This window comes from Balaenoptera ricei, chromosome 2, assembly GCF_028023285.1.
Source record: "Balaenoptera ricei isolate mBalRic1 chromosome 2, mBalRic1.hap2, whole genome shotgun sequence".
Lineage (NCBI taxonomy): Eukaryota > Metazoa > Chordata > Mammalia > Artiodactyla > Balaenopteridae > Balaenoptera > Balaenoptera ricei.
The window spans coordinates 51,261,247-51,286,024 of NC_082640.1; the positions used below are offsets into that span (position 1 = coordinate 51,261,247).

The following is a 24,778-nucleotide window of genomic DNA, read 5'->3' on the forward strand; positions in this document are numbered from 1 at the left end:
TGGTTGGGCCTTAGCCAGTCAACCAATAGAGGAAGAGCCTCAAGCACCATTTCACAGGAGGTTTGTAGGGGCCAGGCCTGGAAATAGTGCACATCACTTCTATTCCCATTCCAGTGGACAAAGCAGTCACTTTGCCACACCTAATGCCAGGACAGTAGGGAAATTTAATCATCCAGGAAGAAAAAAAATAGGTGTGGATATCAGTTAGCAGTCTTTCCATAACACCCTGGACTGTGTCAGCAACATGTGCTAAACACAACTCAGCCCTTCCTGTCCATGACGTACTGTTCTCCTCACCATGACTCAGCCCTTCCTCACCATGACTCAGCCCTTCCTGACAATGACTCAGCCCTTCCTGACCATGACTCAGTGTTCTCCTTACCATGACTCAACCCTTGTTCACCATGACTCAGCCCTTCCTGACCATAATTCAGCCCTTCCTCACCATGACGTGGCCCTTCCTCACTATGACTCAGCCCTTCCTCACTATGACTCAGCCCTTCCTCACCATGACTCAGCCCTTCCTCACCATCACTAAGCCCCTTCCTGACCATGACTTATCCCTTCCTCACCATGACTCAGTGCTCTCCTAACCATGACTCAGCCCTTCCTGATGAACTCAGCACTTCCTCACCATGACTCAGCCCCTTCCTGACCATGACTCAGCCCTTTCCTGTACATCAATAATATGCTCTTCCCCCACAACAGTACTTGTCAGTAACTTCTCATCCAAGTTGTCTATGCCAATAATTCCAAAGGCAGTTGGAACCCAAACCCTATATAACAGCCAGGCCAAGATCTGGTCTCTGTGCAACAGAACAGACCAATAGATTGGTCTGACATAACCTCCTCTCTCCTTCCTAAAGCACTCCTGTCTCTTAAGCTGCATATTTGTAGAAACTGAGGTTAAAAACTCAGAAACAACCTTCACATGGGAGAGCTGGGGGTTCTTGAATTTAATGAGCTCACAGACACCATAGAATCCCAGTGAACTGCCTGAAGTATGCAAGCAGCAAACAAACATTCTCCCCTAAATTGCATTTCTACCTCCAGAGGGTCACACACGTCCTGCCCCTGTGGTTACTTCTGAGCGTGACATGACTTGAGTGTGACCAACCCTAGCTCTGTATACCATGAGTGCAACAACTGAGCAGTCATTGGGAAAGTGACCTCTTGGCTCGACTCTAAAGTGATGATTTTAATGCCAGACGTAGATGAGAATGGCCCAAGGTCCAAAACTATCAGCAGTAACTTCACTAAGTCTCAGTGCCTGTAAGGTCCAATCTGGCTCTGGAATCTAAGCCAAAGAAGCACAGCCTAAAAACCAAAAAGGGCCTCCTAATCCCTACTTGCATCTCTCTCAGAACATCAGAAAGGGCTCTCTAATTCAACCTCCAGCAACATTTCTTCATATGCCCTCTTCTCTCCTCACTCTCTCTCCACACCCAGAGCCTCGCCCTCTCCCAGCCTTCCTTTCCTCCCACCTTCCCTGCTCTGCCCCCCACACCACCCCAGGGCCCTGCAGCTCTTGCAGCACCTCACTGCCACCCGGCCTCCCAGGGAGGGAAGCATGAGGACCCCCTTCTCTGGAAATTGTACTTTTTCTCTCATCTTCACCATTTTTCTTGGAAGAAATCTTTGAGAAGAAGTACTATTGAATAAAAGTAATTATTTTGCTTCCTTGGTCATAGCATTTAAAAAAAATCATGGTAAAGTATATACAACATACAATTTACCATTTTAACCATTTTTAAGTTTACAGTTTAACGGCATTAAATACATTCACATTGTTGTGCAACCATCACCACCATCCACCTTCAGAGCTTTTTCACCTTCCCAAACTGAACCTCTGTACCCATTAAACAATAACTCTTCATTATCCCTCCCTTCCAGCCCCTGGCATCCACTAATCTATTTTCTGTCTCTATGAATTTGACTCCTCAGGGACTTTAGGTGGAATTACACAGTACTTGTCTTTTTGTGACTGGCTTATTTCATTTAGCATAACGTCTTCAAGTTTTACCCATGTTGTAGCATATCTCAGAATTCCTTTCTTTTTTAAGGCTGAATATTATTCTGTGTATGTATAAAAGGACAGTTGGGTTGCTTCCACCTTTTGGCTACTGTGAATAATGCTGTTATGAACACAGGTGTACAAATATCTGTTCAAGTTCCATTTCATTGGGGTAGATACCTAGAAGTGGAATTCCTGGATCTTATTTTTATTTCTTGAGGACCCACCATACTATTTTCCACAGCGGGTGCACCATTTTACATTCCCACCAGCAGTATACAAGTGTTCCCGTCTCTTCACATCCTCACCAATACGTGTTATTTTCTGCAAGCTTTTTGTTGTTATTGTTGACAATATCCATCCTAAGGGGTGCAATTGATCATCTCATTTAAACTTCACAATAACTCTGGGTATCATTATCCCCATTTTACAGAGGAGAAAACAGAGCCGGAGATATCAGGGGACTCACACAGGACAGTGGTGGAAGCAGGATCTGAACCCCGGTCTCCCCACAGAGACGATGCTCAGACCCCTGGACTGAGCCAAGCCACAGCCCGAGGAGATTCAGCGTTCACTGTGCAGATGAGGGGCTGCAGGTGGTGAACGGGAACCACCCTGAGGGCCACTGGAAAGGAAGCCATGGTGGGGGCACCTCTCTGGCTCAGGGCCCTTGCCAGCCAGGGCAGGACCCACTGCAGAGGAGCCTGGCCCTTCATTTCTCCTGCCCACTCCTCCTGCTCTCAGCGAGAGGCTACCCAAAGGCTCCAGAGGGCTTTGGGACTCACAATTACACAGAAGGCATCTCAGAAAGGCCTAGTTTCCCATTTGGGACTCTACTCCCCCACATTTCCCCCAGACCGGGAGGGGTTTTGTGTTTCTAGCAAACTGCCTCAGCATCACATGAGTGAGTAAGAGCTGTCTGGCAAGGCAGAGAGGCTCCCACTTCTCTCCAAACTAATCATAAAGCACTCTTGGGCCATGAGGGTGGAAGCATCGGGGAACAACAGAGACACAGTCTTTCTGCTGATGTCGTGCCGAGGCCTGTGTTAAATGAGAGGGCGGTGGTCTGTGGCCTGACACCGATGTCACTGACGTCTTCCGCAGGTTAGGGACCACCTAACTGGAAGGGCATCTGCTTCAGAGTTGCCTCCGTGGGCCACCCAAGCACAGAACCCACAATGGTGCAAGCCAGCAGCCTCCAGAAGGAAACTCTCCCACAAGCCACCCACTTGCCGACCTGAAGGTAAGAGGGGGCTCCACAGCCTACATCTGAAGGGCCATAGCTGGAAACCCTGCAGAGGTCAGTTCCTTCTTGCTCAGCCCTCTTGCTCTCTATCTCAAAAGGCATTCAAGCATCACCAAGTGTTCTGTGGTCTCCCATGTAGTTCCAGAACAAAGGTACCCCACGCAAAGAACATATCCGCATATTTTCACCATTTTTAAATGTACTTCAGCCATTATGTAACCTTAGTCATGACCCTGGCATGAGGAAGAAGAAAAGTTGAACTTGGTCCCCTGGGGCCACTGGTTTCAGTGTGGACTTTCTGCTGAGCCCCAAACAGAAATCCCCTGCCCTGGTTCTGGCTGTGTTGTCCCTTCCCCGGAGGGCTCCCTTCTGGGGAACTTACAGGAACAAAGAAAGCCCTCCAGACTTTAAGGTACAGAAAGTGTAAACACCACACACTTCCATGTGCAGACATGCACCTAGGCATGTGTATATGTACATATGTAATGTGCATACACATGCACACTCACATTTTTATTCACCACGGTCACTATCTTCAAGCCAAACCATAGGACAGCCATACAAGGTGACCAGGAGGAAACTGCACGTGGCCACCCCTTTCTTGCCCTCATTTTTTTTCCCTCAGGCAATGGCACCTCCTACAAAGGGTCTTTTAAAAGACTATCTCCAACATCTAGACAGGACTTAATTGGCATTTTTCATTAAATACTCTCTACCTACGTTTAAGGCCTAATGGTGAGAGAAAAAGTTAGTTTACCCAAGTACACTCAGCCCTTCCATCCACAGTTGATTGAATCTGCAGATGCAGAACCTGAGGATACACAGGGCTGAGTGTACTGGGACACTTTATATAAGGGACTTGAGCATCCGCGGATTTTGGTATCCACTGGGGTCCTGGAAACAATCCCACAGATACCGAGGAAAGACTGTATATACTTTTTAGCTTTCACAGTAACTCTATTTCCTAACTCTCTTAAGGGAATGACCTATTTTTTTTACTGTATGATGAGGAAGGCAGCACTTGCCCAGTCTGAAGCCCCGATTGCTAGGTGCATGCATATTTTATTCCCAAAATTAAAATCGTTCATAAAACCTCTCAAAAATCACAGAATGGTCTAGAGCATTATTATAAATACCAATATAACTTCTGACAAATAGATGAATTTGCTGAAGACCTCAGGTTGTCTGATTTGGGACAACTAATCTGTCATTGAATGTTAAGCCTTCTCCTTCGTAAGCTTCTCAGAGTAGACACAAAAGACATGGTGTGGATAAGCCTGAAACTGAAGCAGGGTGCACCGTGCCCAACGTGAGATGGGTATGAGGTAAGGAGATGGACCCCTCAGGACTTGTTCATTCAATGGGGCAGCTTCCCCCGAAGGCAATCATCTGAGACAACTTCTAACAATCTTGAAGCAAAAGTGAACCGTGACTTCTGTAAGGTCCCAAGGAATAACAAGTAAAGTAAAATGAACATATAGGAAAGCCCTCAGAAACAAAGAAACCCGAAGCTGACTAATAAAACTTTTGAATTTTTACCTCAAACAATATTTTTCAGCCTCATTCAGCGAATAGAACATCTGACACCTCCACAATTCAAAACCACTCTCGAAGAATGAAGACTGACCAACACCATGAAAAGACAGAAGATGAATGCTCACTCTGAAGGAAATCCACAAGCGGGTGTCCACACTTTCTGGCCACAGCACTGGGATTGGAACAAGCAAATGGCCGTCCAGGGTGACCACTGTAAAGGGGATAATGTACAGCCAGAGAGATACATTTTGATGTTTGTTTTTATACATAAAACTTGGCGTTACTTTCTTGTCTGAGCCCTAAATTATGACACATTCAGTGAATAAAAACCCAGCCGAGGCAGCATTGCGACACTGTAGCCCCAGCCTCCCTCGCCTCTCACTGGCTCTCCAGCACATTTTACATCCATGGCCCCATGGAGGGCTGGCCTGGAGCAGACTTCTGAAGGAGATGCTTCGTTCCTGGACACACTCATCCTGTCAGTGATGCCCCCTTCCTCCCTCACAGATAGACCCGCTGCATGGAGGTCAGTGGCCACATCTATGACGTGCCCCCTGGTCCGGCCAGACCTCTCAGGGAGCTCAGCGCCAGGGCTGTGGGCCACGCAAGGAAGGGTCCTTCCACCCAAGTTCAGGGACAGCTGTGGAAAGGGACCCTCATGTCAGAGCAGCAGGGCCCCAGGACACCAACCGGGCTTGGACCCCCTCAACAGCCTCTCCCTGGCCTTCTGTGTGACATATTTCACGAGGCTGTGGAATATCTCCATTTTCCTTTGTGTAGGACCATCACATCCCTCTCCTGGGGGAGGAAAAGGAAGGCTTTTCCAGTAATTAAAAACTATTATGAGACCAAGTAAGGAAAACAATAAATCCCGATAATTAAAACTAAATTCATAAAACTTGAATTAGACTGTCAAAAAAAAATCATCGTAGCTCAGCCTGCAGCCAAGGGTAGGAGCAGGACAAACACCCCACACCCCCTGACCGTAACTAAGACGTGTCTGGTCAGCCAGGCTGTGGTTAGACATGACTGCTCAGGCCAGCACCCGAGAGAGGCCCCAGGGTGTGGGAGGAGGAGGGCAAAGGGCCAGCAAAAGCCTCCAGAGGTCTCTAGCCTCCACGATCCTGGAAGTCGGGCACCCTTTTCTCACGTAGGAGGCTTCCTCGTTAGGATGGTGGCAGGAAAGCAGATCACACAGGATGAAGCAATTCAACAGAGGAAAAGCCCACACCCCGCAAAGGCAAGTCTGAAATGTGCACAGTGGGAACCACAGTAAGAGGGCAGCTGCTTCTGTTAGGGAAGAAGCCTGTTTTCCCAGATCCTGCTGCCTTAAGAATTGCCTTAAGTTCTCCTTGTGTGTGTCTTCCCCCAAGGTGGAGATAAGCAAGACCTCTAAGTGTCACCCCTTCCCCTTCCATAGTGGCCCAAGAGGAAGGGAGGGTCTGTCTGGTGTGAATCTTTAGAAGTGTGTCCACTTGTTTGCTCAGTCAAGCCGCCAGCCAGTGTGGAGGAGCTTGGTGAGGCCTCGCTCCCACAGGAGTCAGGACCACCTTAGAATCAGGGCCAGGGAAGCCCCATCACCTGTGTCAGCAGGACCCCTGTCATGTGCACAGAGGATGTGTCGGTGTCTCGGGTTTCAATCTTTACAAAAAGATCAGGGATGTAGTGGATATTGTCATTCTGAGCTGTCCAGCATCGTCCTTCCTCCGTAAAGCAACCCCTCTACAGACCCACCTTGAATGCACTCGTTGTGGGAGGTGCCGCTGCCTCCCTATGGAAGCCCAAAGGGCCAGAGCCACCCTCACCCCCATGCAGGTGGGGGTAGAAAGAGGCAGACACGTGACTGAGAGCAAGACTCGGAACGGGGAGCTGGTGACATGGTGGCTGTGGGGCAGACGGCGCCATTCCTCTCAGCCCTGATGCGGACCTCTGCCTGGGGTCCGCAGCCTTCCCCCCTCCAGGGCTCCCTCAGGCGCTGGCTGTGTTCCAACCTGGTCCTCCAGCCTCAGGGGCAGTCCCCCTTCTGATCCATGCCCTTTTTGCTTGTTTCCACTGTCAGGAATCCTGTCTGATGAGCTGGGCTAATGCAGACTGGGCAGTGTAGAGGGGAAGTATCAATTTTATTCATGGAACCCCAAACTCCACCCACTACCTCAGAGATTCTTCAAATGAATCATTCAAATTTAACTTTGAAATTTACTTTAAACTATTTTTTTTTAATTAAACTATTAAAAAAACAGTGATTAAAACATTTACAACCGTAGGTTACCTTTGGGGGCGTACCTCTGGGGGACTTGGAGGAGGCATGAGGGAAACTTCTGGGGGCTGAGAACATTCCATATCTTAATCTGAGTAGTTGTCTGAGAATACAGGCATATGATTACACAACAATGTGGGTGTACTTAATGCCACTGAACTGTCCACTAAAAAAATGATTAGGATGGTAAATTTTATGTTATATATATTTTACCACAATTTTAAAAAATAGATTAAAACAGAATTCAAAACGCTCCTTTAAAACTATTTCAGTGAGTAAGAGATAAACTAAAAAACAAGTATAGGCATAAATTTTTAAAATCCATCAAGATTTGTACTCTTTACTATCTGTAAGTTTTACTCTAATTAAAACAATGAAGCAAATAAAAAACACTATTATATACCAAACTTAAGATGTTGATAACCCCCAAGCCTTCCCAGTTTCTCAAGGTACCAGATTATCTCATTTTCTAAAAAACTCAGGGCACAGCCCTTCCTGCTAGAGCTGGATCCTGAGATTTGAAGGCAGCTGTTCAAAATCTCTTAGCATTGGCAACCACATATTTATGTGATTCAGATTATTTTTCCATTCCGTGGAATCAAAACAAAATACAAAAATAAATTGGATACTGGAATGACAAAATTACAATGATGGATTACAGATAAGTAGTAACCAAGGTTAGGGAAAGGGAGGGAAGGAGAGGGTGATTCTTCAGGGCCAGCCCGAGGGAGCTGCTTGGAGGGGATGGACCAGTTTTGTTCCTGATTGTTAAGGTGGATGGACAAATTCACACATGTGATAAAATGTCATGGAACAATAGGTAAAAACATAACCAAAAATGAGTGCATGCAAAACCAGTGAAACCTGAGTAAGATCTGTAGTTTAGTTGACTGCATGGTGCCAATCAATTTCCTGGTTTCAGAAATCCACTATAGTTACATAAGATGTTACCATAGAAGCTGGATGATTGGTATGAGACTTCTCTGTACTATTTTGACAACTTTAAGAAATTCTATAATTATTTCAAAATATAAAGGTAAAAAAATACAGAAATAAATTGGATGAGACTGCTATAAGATTGCCATAAACCCAGTTTTCAAATTATTATTTTTATCAAATTACCCATTATTCTTACTGACTTGATAATATGTACAAGTAAATTATGACACATTAAGACAAATGTGTACTAATAAAACACCATGTAGCTTTTGTGATTGTCTTCCCCGAAAAACCGTTAAGTTGAAGCCATAACCCGTAGTGTGAATGTATTTGGAGATGGGGACTTTGAAGAGGTAATTAAGATTAAATGAGGTCATAAGAGTGGGGTTCTGATCCAATATAAGTGGTATCCTTATAAAAGAGGAGATTAGGACACAGGCACACATGGAAGGAAGACCATGTGAAGACACAGGGAGAAGATGGCCATCTGCAAGCCAAAGAGAGAGGCTTCAGGAGAAATCAACCCTGCTGACACTTTAATTTTGAACCAGCCCCCAGAACTGTGAGACAATAAATTTCTGTTGTTTAAGCCTCCCAGTCTGTGGTATTTTGTTATAGCCGCCCTAGCAGACGAATACAAGTAGTGTGGTGATGTGGTTTAGAGGAGGGAAGGATGCTTGAGAGAGCTAGCTGCCTGCGCAGATATGAAAGTTACATATTCAAAAGAAAATTAAAGCTGGCTCTAAATCACATGAAAGAAAACCAGGTCATTAGATGTACATTACTCAAAAATACTATAGTTCCTTCATCTGCATTCATTCGTTTATTCCTTCATTGGATCAACAGTGGTGACTCAGCCTCTCCAGCCCTGTGCCAGGCGCTGAATGACATGACACATGGGTTAAAGCCAGACTGCTCTGTGTAGCACAGTCTTCCAAGGAAGATGTGCAGACAAGGGCAGTACAACGGATTCATGTCTCCGCAGGGGCAAGCATAGGGAGCAGGAGGGGCAGGGAGCAGAAGCCCCTCCTGGGTGAAGTGTGGAGGTGTCAGAGCTGAGTTGTGAACACTGGGAAGAAGTAGCCAGTCCTCTGGATAGCACAGGCCTTGGCAGCCATGGCAGTGGACAGAGATGGACATATACCAGTCCTCTACAGCCCCAAATAGACTCGGGCATCAGCTAACCCTCTATCAAAGCTTACTTCACATTGCATTTGCCTAGTAATTCTGTTATGGAGACAGCCCGCAAATAACGAAGCACAGATTGGTTAGTTGGTTTTTAACACCTAGTTCTCAGATTTGTCTAGAGGATTGCTAAAGTATAGTATAAAAAATCATTTTGAAACTCTAAAATGTGACATAAATGCTAGCTATCATTCTACTAGATTTGGAAAAACCCTGTAAGTCACCTAGTCCAAAGTGACTATTTCATGGATTATGGAGATTTACTGAACATCACCCAGCTTGTACCTGGCCAAGCCAGAGAGAAGGCCCGGGATTACCCACTGCCTGTACTCCACGGGAAGCACAGGTTTTTAACATTTGAATTCCACAATAATAAATATTCAATCCTATACTGTTTTCCTTCAATTTTCATACAGTTCTAAGCACATTCAATTCCAAACCTTGCTTTTGGTGGTGCAATATTTCAACCTCTTAGTGAATAGAGGTTTGTGCTATAGCAGACAAAATGGGAAACCCTCTTGGTTTCTGTTAACCAAGTGCTCTATTCCTACACTCAAAGACTGGTTCCAATTTGAAACCTATGAGAGTTCAAGAGCAAGCCAGATATAACTGAAGATAGGAGAGAAAGGAAATGGCAAGTGAGGGGGAAGGTGGGGGAGGAGGTGTAGGTAGAAGGGCAGGGGGAGAGGGAAACTGTGTTTGCCAGCCCTACATGTCAGCATCACTTCTGTTTGACCAGAAAGCGATGAGCCTGGTGCCAAGGCTGTGGAAGGACACCAGTCCCACAACCCTGCAGTCACACTTCACCTCTTATGGCACTTGGTGAAGCTTCTGTCTCATGACAATCGTGTAATTCAGCGAGGTCCCCCTCCTGCACTGGTGATCAAGAGGCTCAGAGACAAATGCAACCCAACTACAGTCACTTCAGGAGAGCCTGAGGGCTCCTTCCTTTGGTTGAACTTTTCATATCTTCCTTACTAACCCTTTGTCTAGATGCCTTCTGCCATAAGCAACTACAAAACTTTTTAGTAAAGAAGAAAAGTAAAATAAAATCAGAAACCAAATTTACCAAAAAAAGAGGCAACAGGGCTTCCCTGGTGGCGCAGTGGTTGAGAGTCTGCCTGCCAATGCAGGGGACACAGGTTCGAGCCCTGGTCTGGGAAGATCCCACATGCCACGGAGCAACTGGGCCCGTGAGCCACAATTACTGAGCCTGCGCGTCTGGAGCCTGTGCTCCGCAACAAGAGAGGCCGCAATGGTGAGAGGCCCGCGCACCGCGATGAAGAGTGGTCCCCACTTGCCGCAACTAGAGAAAGCCCTCGCACAGAAACGAAGACTCAACACAGTCATAAATAAATAAATAAAAGAACGTGAATTTCTAAAAAAAAAAAAAAAAAGAGGTAACAGAAAAGGCAGAGTTTGTTTGAGGATGGCTCCTTCAGACTGTGTTATCAAGTGTCCACATTATCACAGGGTATAGAGTTATTATTTTAACTCTAAACTTACCAACGGTGTCACAAGGTTCATCTTTGTGTACGCAGAAATCTGTCCTAAAAAATTTAAAAAAAGAAATAGTCAGGTGTGTGTAGTACCTCCAAGAATGGGAGAAGAAAACATTGTCAATTAATCTAATTAATCTTGATTACTCATCTTGCCCATAACAAAGTTATCTCTTTAGTTGCCACCTGTTATAATGAAGAATAACTAGCAGCATTTGCCAAGATTAACCACATTTCCAACTGGTAGGCCCAGTTACCCCACGTAAGATCCTCCTTTCATAGCTGAACTATTCCATAAATAACACTCAGTTGCTGGAAGGACTCCTTCCAACGCTGAAAGTTTCAGAAGATGTTTACCAAGTCATCTATCAGAGATAATTATTAGTCAATATCATCAAACTATAGTGACTTCCTAAGTTACTCTACTTGGGCAGCAACTGGTTTTAGATGCTGGAATGACTGTGTATCACTTACATGAGAACACAACAAAAAAGTCATTTCTAAAACTTATATTCTTTAAAGCTCCCTAGGATCTCCCAGGTGTGTGGCTGTGGACAAATGAAACAGCAAAGATGCTCGAAATCTCATCCAGCCTCGGTTCTGCAAGTACAAGGGCCTCCCTCTGGCCTGTGAGGTATGAAATGAGGAATCTGGGCCATTCTTTTCCAAAACCGGAGCATTCCCACTATTCTGCCCATAAGTTCCCTAGTTGGGAGCTGACCAGAGCGCTGGTTGGGGAGGTATCTTGCCCAGGACTGGGTGAGGACAGCAGTGCCTGGCCCCACGTTCATCTTCTCATGGCGTACCGTGGGGACTGGTAGAAAGCACCCACTCATCTGCAGCTCTCTAAACACACTCCAGCGCAGCTTCAGGTTGAAAAGGTGTGTTCTGAAGGCACCTCGTCTCATTTCACTTTTAAAAAATTCTCTGGGAAGAAAAATGGGTCAGGTTCTTGTCAGGTTGGCACTAAACAAAGTTGTCAATGAAAGTGGCAGGTCCTGGATGGGTCACACGTCGCCTTCCCTCATGGGATAATACCTTCCCCTTTCTGACACTCCATCCCCACCTCGGCATTCAGTGTCCTCAATTCCTTTCCTACTCTCGGTCAAAAATCTACTCTCACGGAAGGATCTGATCTGCCATTCACACTGGGGACAATGACAAGAAGGCAATGTAATATCATCAGCTTTCCTTTTACCTCCACTCCAAACCACAGCACATTCTGTCCTATTTGCCTCCATAATGTAACCCATGTCTAACGTCTCTCAGCACCATGCGGATGTCCATGTGAGTGGAGCAAAACCTGCTTGTTCCCAACCCTGGCTCTGCTTCAGGCTGGCCTGAAAGTTGTCAAAGACTCTACCCACCCACTAGACCTGCAGAGGCCAGATCTGTAGGTTTAAAAGATTCCACTTGGGGCTCTGATGTACAGAATTTCCTGGTCCAGGCCACTGCCTCAGGCCAAGAAGTCTTGCCAGGCACCCTGGACATCCTGTGAGCCCAGAGGAAAGGGCAGCCGGCATGGGTGTGACAGCTTTGAAGAGGTGGCCCTGAAGCTGGCCGGAGAGACAGCTAGAAGGAGCTGGGCCAATCCCCTAAGCAGCCCACATGGGTTTTGCTGACTGCGTCTCTAATTTTTTCATAATGAACGTATATATTTTGGTAATCAATTTTAAAATAATTTTAACAAAGGAAAAAGGAAGGCTTCAAGACCCTCAGGCTTTTCTTTTCTATGGAGGTTCAGGGAGCCTCCATAGAAATGGAGATGGAATAACCATAGGAAAATGAAGACTCGTGCCTTGATTTTTCTGTCAAAGACGACCTTTCAGAAGACTAATTAACAGGCAGTAGAGGGTGGCAAGGAAGACACAGAGGCAGAGAAGAAAACAAACAAATAAAATTAGGGACATAAATATGTTTACTGGTCTGGTATCCAACTAACCCTAACTCAACATTCTTGATCTGACACCCTTCCCATTGGAATGTTTTGGGCGTGTCACACACACACACACACACACACACACACACAGACCAGACTGTCCTGAGACCTCGCTCCAGGGTTTCCCAGAGTGAGCAATTAAAAGTGTTGAAAGCATCATCGCATTGTCTCACCTGGGCAAAGGGAGAAAGGGTGTGTGGCCATCAGTCCCACAGAAGAGAATTAAACAGACTGAACAGGGCTGCTGAGGGGATTGGCCCCAGCTCCTTCTAGCTGTCTCTCAGGCCAGCTTGGAGGAAGATGGCTGACAGGGCGTTGTGTGTTCTCTCATCCCCCCGCTTCCCTGGAGGGAAACGGGTGGTCTCAAGTGATGGACCCTGCAGCGTCACTCACTGCTTCTCCTGAGGAAGTGGGAGGACGTATGGTGGGCTCACGGAGGGCCAAGCTCAATTAGAGGTCTGGCTTGAAAGGGTTGCCAAAATTTGAATCTTCTCTCCCTTGCCTGTTCAAGGTCCTTTCTCAGAAAAGGAAAAGCAAGCCTTCTGCCTGCAGGGTCACCTTCATCTCCAGGTACCCTGGCTCCCACTGCAAACTCATGCCAAACCCACATGTAGGGGCTGCAGGGATCAACTGGGGAATCACAAAAAAAAAAAAAAAAAAGCATCCCAATGCAGCTCTCCAGCCTCTCAGTCTGTTCACATTCACATTCTGCTGTTTGTTCCTCAACAGAAGGAAGGCTACGTGGATCTACAGGCCAGAGTGGGCTCCATGGATGTGTGAGCTGTGCCATCATGCAGGCCCCTTACTCAGAAGCCTCCCATCCCCCAACCTGCTTTAACGCTCTGCTCTCAACATCTTGAAATACTTAAGAATTTTTTAACATGGGGTCCTGAGTTTTCATTCTGCACTGGGCACCACAAGTTACATAGCTAGTCCTGTGCATAACCTATTGCCTGGCATACAGTTGGGGTTTAATAAATACTGGCTCCTTTACTAAATGACCGGCATACATTTCCAGATCACTTTCAACGTGCCCTGTGAGCTCATCAGTGGCCTTGTCTCTCCCCTGTGTTTGGAAACCCAGAAAAACATAACACCACAGGTACCCACCAAGCTCTCACATGAGCAAGGCCAAAGGTTGAGGGAGGACCGTCCCTGGGACTGGGTGGAATTACATGGGAAGGGAAGGTGTAGGAACAGCTGGACATCCTGGTGGTCGCGCTCTGGGCTGGCCATGCATGCCGCTCCGGATGTCTCCCAGGAGCATAGACCTGGGTTTGCAGGGTAAAACTCCTGGCTTTCTGGAGGACATGTGGAGCCACAGGCAAGGCCGTGCCAGGTGTTGAAGTCCCCTGAAGTCCAGTCTGTGCGGGTCCCATATGGCCCCCAAACTCAGCCTACTAAGAGGTCCTTGCTGGCCCTACACACGGCTGCAGCTGCTGGATATGCAGCTCCTGCCGCTCCTTGCTCGGCAGCTTCTGTTGGACGCGATGTCATGCTCACATCTTGGCAACTAGCCATCTGTACAGTTGGTGGGCGTCCAGGAGAATACACTCTCGGGCTCAGCCACAGCCCGGAAGGAAAACAAAAAGAGAAGAAACCCTCACATCAGCCAGTCCCAGGACCTGAGGATGCTGGCCCCTAAACACCGTTGGCCTGTGCGGCCTCCAATTAGACCCTCAGCTTGGATTATTCTGGGAGGAAAGGACTGCTTCTCCAGAGCAGCAACTGCCTCGCACCCAATTTCCCTGTGAAAACATCAGCCCATTATTATCCCAGCCTAAGGAATTGCAGCTCTCAGCCTCTAATTATTAAACGATGCTTCTCAGCCAAATTGGCTTCCAGCCCCGACTCCATCATTGCCACCCCATCCTCGTAGGAGGTCTGGAGTTTAACGTCTGTGAGGACCCAGAGGACAGATGGCACCAATCAGTTCAGTCCAGCAGCTCCCCACAGAAGTGAGAGGGATCAAGATGGCTCGAAATGGAGAGAGACAACACAGGCTCCTGGGCTGGCTGCAGGTGACAGAGCGGGATGGAGGCCTTTGCATCGGCTCTGCCTGCATCTGAAGAAACCTGGCCTTCCTGGGCCACCAGGCATCTGCCTCCCCGGCCCCCCCATTCAGAAACACCCGCTTGCAATCAGGACCACCCCCTTCAATGTGCTTAGTTAGAAAAGAACATTTTAAAAGTTTTTTATTGTGGTAAAATACACGTAAAATTTACCATCTTAACCATTTTTAAGTTCACAGTTCTGTAGGGTTGAGTATATTCACATTGTTGTGCAACTTATCTCCAGAACTCTTTTTATCTTGCAAAAGTGAAATTCTATATCCATTAAACAGCTCCCTATTCCCTCCTCCCCATAGCTCCTGGCCACTACCATTTCTGTCTCAATGAATTTAACTTTCTAGGTATGCCATATAAGTGGGATCACAAAGGATTTGTCCTTTTATGACTGGTTTATTTCACTCAGCAAAATGTCCTCCAGGTTCATCCACGTTGTAACTAGTGTTAGAATTTCCTTCCTTCTTAAGGCTGAATAATATTCCATTTGTATGGAAACACCACATTTTGTTTATTCATTTATCCACTAACGGACACTTGGGTTGCTTCCACATTTCAGCTATTATTACTAATGCTACTATGAATATAGGTGTACGAATATTTCTTCAAAATCCTTTTGGATATATACCCAGAAGTGGAGTTGCTGGATCATATGGTAGTTCTATTTTTAATTTTTGGAGGAATTGCCATACTGTTTTCCACAGCGGCTGTACCATTTTACATTCCTACCAACAGGGTACAAGGGTTCCAATGTTTCCACATCCTCACCAACACTTGTTATTTTCTGTTGTTTGAGTTTTTTTAAATAGTAGGCATCCTAATGGGTATGAGATGTAAAGAACATTTTTATGCAAAATATTTCCAGTATGGTAAATAAGCTGTTAGGAGACAGGAAAAAGAGAAAGGAAAAAATAAAGCCTAACGGAGAGCATTCTCAGGCTGAGGGTGCATTCAGTCTCTCTGATGGCATTTTGTAAAAAGGCTAATCCAGAAGTTTTGTCTACACTAATTCTGGTAACATCTATTGCCTCTGAAAAAAAGCTAGTCGTTCCCAAACCAAGACCACTTGCAAGTGTTTTCTCTACCCAGACAAGAAAGGAAACAGCAGGAAAGCAAAGAAGCAATACAGGGAAAATTCCCATAGGTTATTATTTTGAACAAAACACCAGAATTTATACATTTTATATAGTATTTACACAAACCACTTTCAAAGTAATAACCTTGGAAGTTTAGCTGCATATTCCAAAGATGATGTTATTTAGAGCTCCTCTCTAGGAAAGGTCTTTAGTCCTCATTTAATTATCATTTGGAAAATCAAGCACATTAATTTATAGTCACATATAGATATGGTTCCCAAGGACTTCTGCCTGCCTCACAAATCAAATCCACTCTCAAAGGGTGGTAGCCATAAGCCGAATACTGTAATCCTCAGTGCTTTATGGAAAGCCCCATAGGCTCCAAAAGCTATTTCAAAGTGCCTTGAGCCACGGCAGCCTCTGGCCATCGAGTGTGGGGGCCAGAGCTGCTGGGAGAGGTGGTACCTAGGGCTTCCCAGTACTCACCAGGGTGGGCAAAACCAGATCTAAGGTAAGTACAAGGTCATGCTCACGCCTTGTCCTTGGTTCCTGGTAGACTACCAGCTATATGTTGGCAATCAGAATTATTGAATAGACTTCTCAAATGTTCCATTATACATTTAATCACATCCTGTAGAAGCAGCAAGCATTCTCATAATGGATCAGTGTGTTACAGATCACATTTTAACCCTTTAGGGTTGGCAATTGATGAATCATCTACAAGAGTGATTAGGCATCTATTTGGTGTCTGATGGTGGCAATGTGCATGTTCTGGGTTTTTTTAAGAGGAGAAGCCTAGGGTGCTATATTGCCTGCTACAGGGTGCCTGAAGCTGGGGTCACAGACCATCCCCAGCTACCTTGAGGATGTCATCAGGTCAGGGGCTTGTTGTTTATGGCCCAAGAGGTGCAAAATAAGAGCCCTTCTGGACTCAAAACCAAAGGCTTAAACCAGATTTAACTCTTCTTAGAAGGGCAGGTTATCTTTAAGCTAAAGACATGGTAAACTGTTCCCTTTCTCTGAACTCAGAGAAAAAGAAAGCATGTAATTTTGGAAGTAGTTTCCGTAAATTAAAAAAAAAAAAATCTTAAAATTCAAAGTTGATGTATTCATGATATATTCATTCAAAAACATAAAATTTTGTATTTTAACCTAATGGATTAAATTATCACAAAACATTTCTGCATATTTTCTAAAAGGGGATTTTGGTGTGAACACATAACACATTTTATTTACATCACTGAAGTAAAACAACCAAGGAAAATCAATTTTTCTAACAGAGATTTGAGACATAGGGAAAAAATGAAATAGCCACATCTATACCTATCATGGGTTGAACTGTGTCCCCAAAAAGATATGTTCAAGTCCTAACCCCACACCCAGTCCATGTGAATGTAATCTTATTTGGAAAAAGGGTCACTGCAGATGTAATCAAGTTAAGATGAGGTCACACTGGATTAAGCTGGGCCCCAATCCAATGACTGGTGTCCTTACAAGAAGAAGGAAATGTGGGCACAGGGAGAACACCATGTGACGATGGAGGAGACTGGAGTGATGCATCTACAAGACAAGGGATGCCCAGGATTGCAGCAACCACCGGAAGTTAGGAAGAAGGAGGAAGGATCCTCCCCTCCTGAGCCTTCAGAGAGACACGGCCCTGCCCACACCTTGATTTCAGACTCCTGGCCTCCAAAACTGTGAGAAAATAAACTTCTGTTGTTTTAAGCCAGCATTTTGTGGTAATTTGTTACTGCAGCCCTAGAAAACTAAAATAACATTGTTGCTATCTGCATAGAAAGCTGCCTTTGGCTTCTATAGTCCATTGCCGGGCCCCTTGGCTTCCCTCTCAGTCAGGAAGAGTAAGTCCAGCTCTGTAGCCTATAAAGAAGCTCAGCTTCTTGCTTCAAATGGAGACTCTACGTGAATTCCACAGGCATCTCTGCCCGCTGCTGTTGTCCCAAGAGTACCCATGGATGAGCTGTGCACAGCACACACACGCTTGCATGGACTTCCCTCCACAGGAAAATCGGGGTATTCACTTCTCCCACTTTGGAAGCAGCCTCAAACACAGATGAGCTCTTTCCAGTAAGCATTATATTTGGTGCTGGGAAGAGGTAGTAGATGAATTTTCTTGGAAGTTTTAAGAGTCTTGGGTAACTAGGATTTCAGTAGTTTTATATTAACAATAACAATAGCAATAATAATAGCTAACACTTGTGTCCTTACTGTGGGCCAGGCACTGTGAGAAGTGCTTCCTGTGCTCATTTAATCCTCACACCTTGGAGGTAGGACTATCATTTATCCCTATCTTACTGATGAGGAATCCAAGGTATCAGACATGTGACCCAAAGTCTGATTTCCAAGCCTGAATCCCTAGCAAATTGCCATCTGTCCTCTCCAATGGAAAATGCCTTCCCTTTCTCCCTTTGCAGCTCCAGGCAGAGTCTAGTTTTACCTGGTCACAAATACAGCGGCATCCACGGGGGGCGTATCGTCCTTGCCTCCTGGAACCTGATTGTTGCCAAGGTACCGTGCGCCTCCATACTCCTCGTTCTGCCAGTGACAGAAGCTCTCCAGGGACCGCTCACCATGGTGCCCAATGGACAATTTGGCCTAAAAGAAATCAGGGGGGCAGTTACAGAAGCAAATGCCCAGGGAAGCCAGAGTTCATGCTCAGACAGTGTAGATGTTAAGGTGGAGACAGCTGCTCGCCGGGGCGTCATTCAATGTCACCTGCCCACAATGCTGGTAGGAAGATGCAGAGACCCAGAGAGAGGCCATCAGGGGCCTTATCTATAAGTTTGACTGAAGACTATGTTATTAAAGAAAAGCTTTCTTCTTTTTGGCAAACTGAACAGCATACCCAACGTTCTCACGTTCACTGCTTAACTCTGCAGGTAACACTTTCATAAGGAAATGCACTCAATCAAAAGACCAGAAAATGATGCTACAGGGCACCCAAATTTGGCCTGAAGCTCAGGTATAGCTCCAGAAGAGTAGCCATGATTCCAAAGACCTCACCATCAACTTTGCACTCATGAAACATGCGGGAGTGAAGGAGGGAGGCACACAGGCCCACTGCTCAGGGTTCCTCTGAGATTCTGAGCAGATTGACTGCACACCAAGCCTCCAGTAACAGTACCTGTCCTCCTCTCACCAGGCATCCCTGGTCCCTGGCCCAGGGCACACTGTTGCCATCTGCAAAGCCAGGGAAGGAGGATAAAATACAACACTTGGACTCCTCCTCAGCACTCAACAGCAACTAGGAAGCCTGGAGACCAGTTACATTTTCCGTTACTGTGCCGATGGGGACTTACAGGACGCTGTCGTAGCAGGACAAGCTTGGTAACTTGAATGTTAACTTTAATTCCAAGGCTCTGGTGCTGAAACATATTGTATACCTGTCAAGAGAGAAAAAAAGAAATAGATAGAGATATAAATACAAAAATAAAAAAAACAACAACAGCGGTATCCTGGATGGGATCCTGGAACAAAGAAAAGATAGTAGGTGAAAACTAAGGACATCTGCACAAACTATGGACTTGAGTTAACGATAATGTAACAATATTGGTCCATTAGTTATAACAAACATACCATACTAATGTAAAATGTCAATAATAGGAGAAATTGTGTATGGGAACTCTCTGTACTACCTGTTCAATATTCCTATAAATCTAAAACACAAAATATAAATGAATAAAATATAAATGTATTTGTTTATAAAATGAAATATAAATTCTATTCATTAAAAATTATATTAATTAAAAAAAATTTTTTTAAACTGTGTTCTTGCAGTACAGAAAAAATCTAAAGAAGAGTAATTATATGAAATTCAAATGTCAATATTCATAATAAAGTCTTATTGGAACAAAAAAATACATATATATGAGATATATAACCCAGATTTTATTTAAAAGGCCTTCTGAGACCAAAAAACTACCATAAATATAAATTCCTCAAGAGAAACAAGTATAACAGAAAACTCTGGAATCACACACACGTGTGCATACAAACATATACATGCAAAGATAAACTGGAAATCAGTTGGTTGAAAAAAATGTATAGGACAGGTGATTTTGAAAAAAAGAAATGGATGTCTGCTGATTCTGGTGTTTCCTGCAGGAAGGTGAAGGGGATCTTTATGAAAGGATGGGGGAGGTCCATGCCTGTGGCCATCTGCCACAGATGTCAACTTGTATCTTCTCTAACCCTCATCACAACCCATCAAGGTTGGTGTCTCCACCAACCTCGACTCAGTGACATAAAGCCACCAGCTCAAGACCCACTGCCAGTCAACTATGACTACAATCCAAATCCAGATTGTCCAGCCAAAAAGGCCATATTCCTTTTTTCCCTGAATTCCTCATTCTAAGCAAAGTTTGTCAGTGAGATTAAGTCATAGTAACAGAAAAGGATATGCCCCTCTCAGTTTTGCACCTCTTGTTGGTAGAACTTAATTATAAGGATCTCAACATCAAGAAATCAAAGGATTCAAGAAGAGAGATAGGGAAACTCAAGTAAGGCATAGGAGTGAAAGTTGACGTAGACAGAAAAAAACCATCGGATTTGAGGACCCCCAGATCATTACGATCCTCCTGAGTTCCTTCTCAGGAGAGAGCAGGGTTCAGGGAGGTACAATGGAGTAGGTGATGAGGGTAGTAGTGTAAGATATAGAGGGAAGAGATAAGAATCTTTTAAATATTCCCTTTTCTTTTTAAATTGGGAAAATACTTTTGTTTCATTATGTCCTTTTTTTCAGTGTTATTGATATATAATTGATATACAACATTGTATTAGGTTCAGGTATACAACATGATGATTATATATATTATACTATATATCATAGTATATATAATATATACATATCTCAAAATGATCACCACAGTAAGTTTAGTTAACATCCATCACCTCACATAGTTACAATTGTCTTTCTTGTGAAAGAACTTTTAAGACCTACTCTCTTAGCAACTTTCAAATATACGATACAGTACTGTTAACTATAGTCACCATGCTGTATCTTACATCCCCAGAACTTATTTATCTTACAAATAAAAGCTTGTACCTTTTGACCACCTCTACCCATACCCCTACCCCCCGCCTCTGGGAACCACCAATCTGTTTTCTGTATCTATGAGTTCAGGTTTTTTAGATTCCACATATAAGTGAAATCATATAGTGTTTGTTTTTCTCTAACTTACTTCACTTGGTTTTGAATATGCTTTTTTTTCCTGATAGACATAATCCGGAGGGAGAATTTTCTAGCAGGGGCATTAAAACGTTCTCTCCAGTACATCAGCAGCAACATAAAGCAATGACCACAGCCAACAGCACGGCCACAGTTAATTCAGGCCATGTGAAGCTGGACACGGCGTCGGGCACATAAGCGGCAGAAGCCAGGCACGCACAGTGCTTGAGCATCTGTGTGACAAAGGAATTAGCTGTGTCAGTGCTTGGATTTTTCTCTTTGAAAACTATTATTAAAGCAAAACAGAATCTTTGTGTAATTTAATATTCTTTCCCACAAGGAAAAATACAACATATTCAGTTCTTCTGTTCTCACTACCCCCTCCCAAAACTTTTTCTTTCCTCAAGAACAAAATTGCAGTCATTTTTTTTTATACTGGACCATCTGTAGGCCAATTCTGAAGTCATGCCTTAACTACCTATCCCTAAACCTGAGTGAAGAAGGGAAAAGCACATAACTTTTTCCTTGTTTCTGAGAACCACCCAACGGCTGTAAATCAAATTTTTCCAGAAATATTCAGCCTTAGGATTGGGCCCAAACTGGAAAACCTCAATTCAAAACATGAAAACTAGAAACAATGAAAACTTGAAATTATGAGGGAGAAAATTCAAGTCACACAGGGTTTCAAGGTGCAATCTAAACACTGCCTGTAACAGCAACGGCAGCCAAAGACATTAAAGAATATTGTGGGTTTAAAGCAATAACACAGGAAAGCAATTCTCAGTGATGTTCTGACACGCCCCCTGAAAGCAGCATAAAGAACAGAGACTGAATGGAATGATGTAAGTTTCAGGAAGGACAAAGCTATAGGAACAAACTCCCTCATCAGAATCGCCCGTTTTTTCCTCTCCGGCTGAGGACAGTTCTGCACATCCCGTGTACCGTGACCCCAAAAGGCTCAGGTACTTTTCTTGGAGCAAATACACAAAAAATATGTGAGCTGGAGGGGGAGAAAAGCTTCATGCTCTAGAGGCTGGGACGGAGGGCAAGATGGGGAATTGTTGTTTAATGAGTGTAGAGTTTCCGTCTTGCCAGATGACAAAGTTCTAAGGTTTGGTTGCACAACAATGTGAATACAATTAATGATACTGAACTGTACACTTAAAAATGACTAAGATGGTAAATCCTGTTATGTGTATTTTACCAAATTAAAACTTTTTCATTAATTAATTTAAGACAAGAAGCTTCATGCTCTGAACAACGTTCTCTAGTAAGCCTGCAGGAAGGTACCCCCCCTTGATGTGCAACTGGGACGCCCACATTCAGGAGAGCAGGCGGGAGCGACCACAGCTAAAGCACCTTGTCACCTGAGCAGACCACGCTCCCACAAAGCCCAGCAGAGCGCAGGACCAGGCAGACGCACAGGATCTCCCTCAAGGCCCAGTGCCAAGCCAGGCGAGCCAGGCGAGCCAGACGAGAATCCGACGACAGCCACAGAACACAAAGCAGCAGGCCTCAAAGACATGTAAGGAAGTCTCCCTGTCCTCCTCGCCCATGGAAATTCACACTCAGGAGAGTCTTGGAGGCAGCGGCCCCATGACGTTTAGGGAGACACCTGGTTGGGCAGGGAACAGCACAACCAATTGTCTGGAAAGTCTGTCTCCTGCATCCAGCTCTGGCTGCATCCTGGAAAATGTTCAGAGCCCCAGCTTCATTTGTCACATTTCCCTGGCAGCCTGGGGGCCGAGTGGGTGGACCCACTGCCAGCAGCGCACTGCAGGGCTCACCTGGCTGGGCGACATGGGGACACGATCAGGGAGGGGTAGACAGGGACAGGTGATGGGGGCACGTGGGGAGGAGCTGTTCGCAATGCCAGGTGGGGTTTTCACATAAGCACCACCTACCTGGTGACTTAGGGCCTCCCCAGGGACAGACGGGAAGTGGAGCTGACTCCCTCACATCGCAGGCCGCACCCATCCAGACCCTCACCCTGGAGGGGGCTATATTCTCTAGCAGTCCCTCTGAGCGGGGTCCCTGAAGCAGCAGCACCAACATGGCCTGAGCACATTTTGGAAACGCCTTCTGGAGCCCACCCCAGACCCCATGAATCAGAACCCGGTGGAGGGGGGTGGGCCCAGCCATCTGCATTCCACAAGCCCCCCAGCAGCTTCCCATCATGGCCACTGGGGTGTGGGAACCAGTGAGTGCTCTAGCACTGCTGCTAGCTTCTCTGCTCACCAGAGAGAGACTTGTTGTCTGTTTCACATGGTAATTGAGTCAAATTGATGTCATTTTTCCTCCAAACAGAACTTGCCTGGAGCGTCTCAGGTTTTCATTCCACTCTGTGGTTGTTAAGGAAGCTAAAAACAACCAAAGCTCTGTCAAGTGACCCCATTTTCCAATTTGGCTGCCCAAACCCAGGGCTTCTAGTGTCAGCACCACCTGTTTCCATCTGCAATTTGTTCTTCAAAATATTCCTGCTTCTGTGTCACCACCACCCCCAACCAAAGAAAAATCAAGTCACGTACATAAAAAGGCACTACAGCATATTTGGAAAATCAACCAAAGCCCACTCAGGGCACCCACTGCAGCTTGCTGACAGCTCAGAGACACAGGTCTGGCCGAAGTTTCTCCCTCCACACATTCCTGCACAGGTGAGCGGATTGCTGGGACACATAGCCCAGTGGGACTCTATACCCCTCTGAGCCAGGTGGAGGGATCTTTTAAAACACAAATCAGTGTATACCACTCTTCTACTTGACCCCTGCACAGCTTCCCCATCGCACATGCAGTGAAGCCGGCTCTCCATGCCCTGACTCCTGAGGGGGCGGCCGGAGCACCTCTCACTGTGCCCCACCCTCCCCATCACCCACCAGGAATGACCTCTCCCTGTGCCTCCCAAATGCCAGACTGACTCCCACTGGCTGGCTCCTTATGTCAGTGTAATGCCTTCCCTTCTAAGTGGAGGGTCACTCATCACAGAGGTGTCCCTGACTGCCCCAGTCACTTGCTATCACCTGGATCTTTGCATAGCAGTTTATAAAATTTGCACACAAATCCCTGATTTGTGTGTTGAGTACTGTCTGTTGGTGCCACCACATGAGCTCCATGAGGATGGGACCTGTTGTGGTCCCTACTCGATCCCCAGTCCCTAGGAAGTCCCCAGCACACATTAGGTACCCAATAAATATAACTGAATGGAATTAGTGAGTGCATCTCATTTTTTTTTATAGTGGTAAAAAACATATAACATAAAATTTACCATCTTAACCATTTTTAAGTATACAGTTCAGTAGTGTTAAATACATTCTCATTATTGTGCTACCATCACCACCACCCACCTTTAGAGCTTTTTTATGTTCCCAAACTGGACCTCTGCACCCATTAAACAACTTCTCATAACCCTCTCCCCTCAGCCCCCGGCAACCACCACTACTTTCTGTCTCTATGAATTTGACTACTCTAGGCACCTCTTATGAGTGGACTCATACAGAACCTGTCTTTTTGTGATTGGCTTATTTCCTTAACATAATGTCCTCAACGTTCATCTATGTCATAGCATGCATCAGTTTCTTTCCTTTTTAAAGTTGAATAATATTCTATTGTGTATATATGTACACATATATATTTTTGTTTATCCTTCAATGGACATTTGGGTTGCTTCCTCCTTTTGTGAATTATTTGTGAATAATGCTGCCATGAACAAATATCTCTTGGAGACCCTGCTTTCAATTCATTTTGTGTATATACCCCAAAGTGGAACCACAGAATCATATGTCATGTGAGTGAACCTCTTTTATGCTTTGGTCTGTGTAGTGTCTGGACACTTTGTTGGG

The 24,778-nt window shown here is 45.2% G+C and overlaps 1 protein-coding gene across 8 annotated transcripts in view; it reads right to left on the reverse strand.

Moving 5' to 3' along the window:
* ADAMTS17 (ADAM metallopeptidase with thrombospondin type 1 motif 17) overlaps positions 1-24,778 on the reverse strand; it is a 359,201-nt gene that overhangs the window by 254,008 nt on the left and 80,415 nt on the right. For all 8 annotated transcript variants that reach the window (XM_059912613.1, XM_059912610.1, XM_059912612.1 and 5 more), the window contains exons 5-7: positions 19,075-19,158; positions 18,213-18,370; positions 10,684-10,727 (exon numbers count right to left, since the gene is read on the reverse strand). In XM_059912613.1, the coding sequence (XP_059768596.1) occupies positions 10,684-10,727; positions 18,213-18,370; positions 19,075-19,158 (286 nt within the window). The remainder of the gene's footprint in view (positions 1-10,683; positions 10,728-18,212; positions 18,371-19,074; positions 19,159-24,778) is intronic.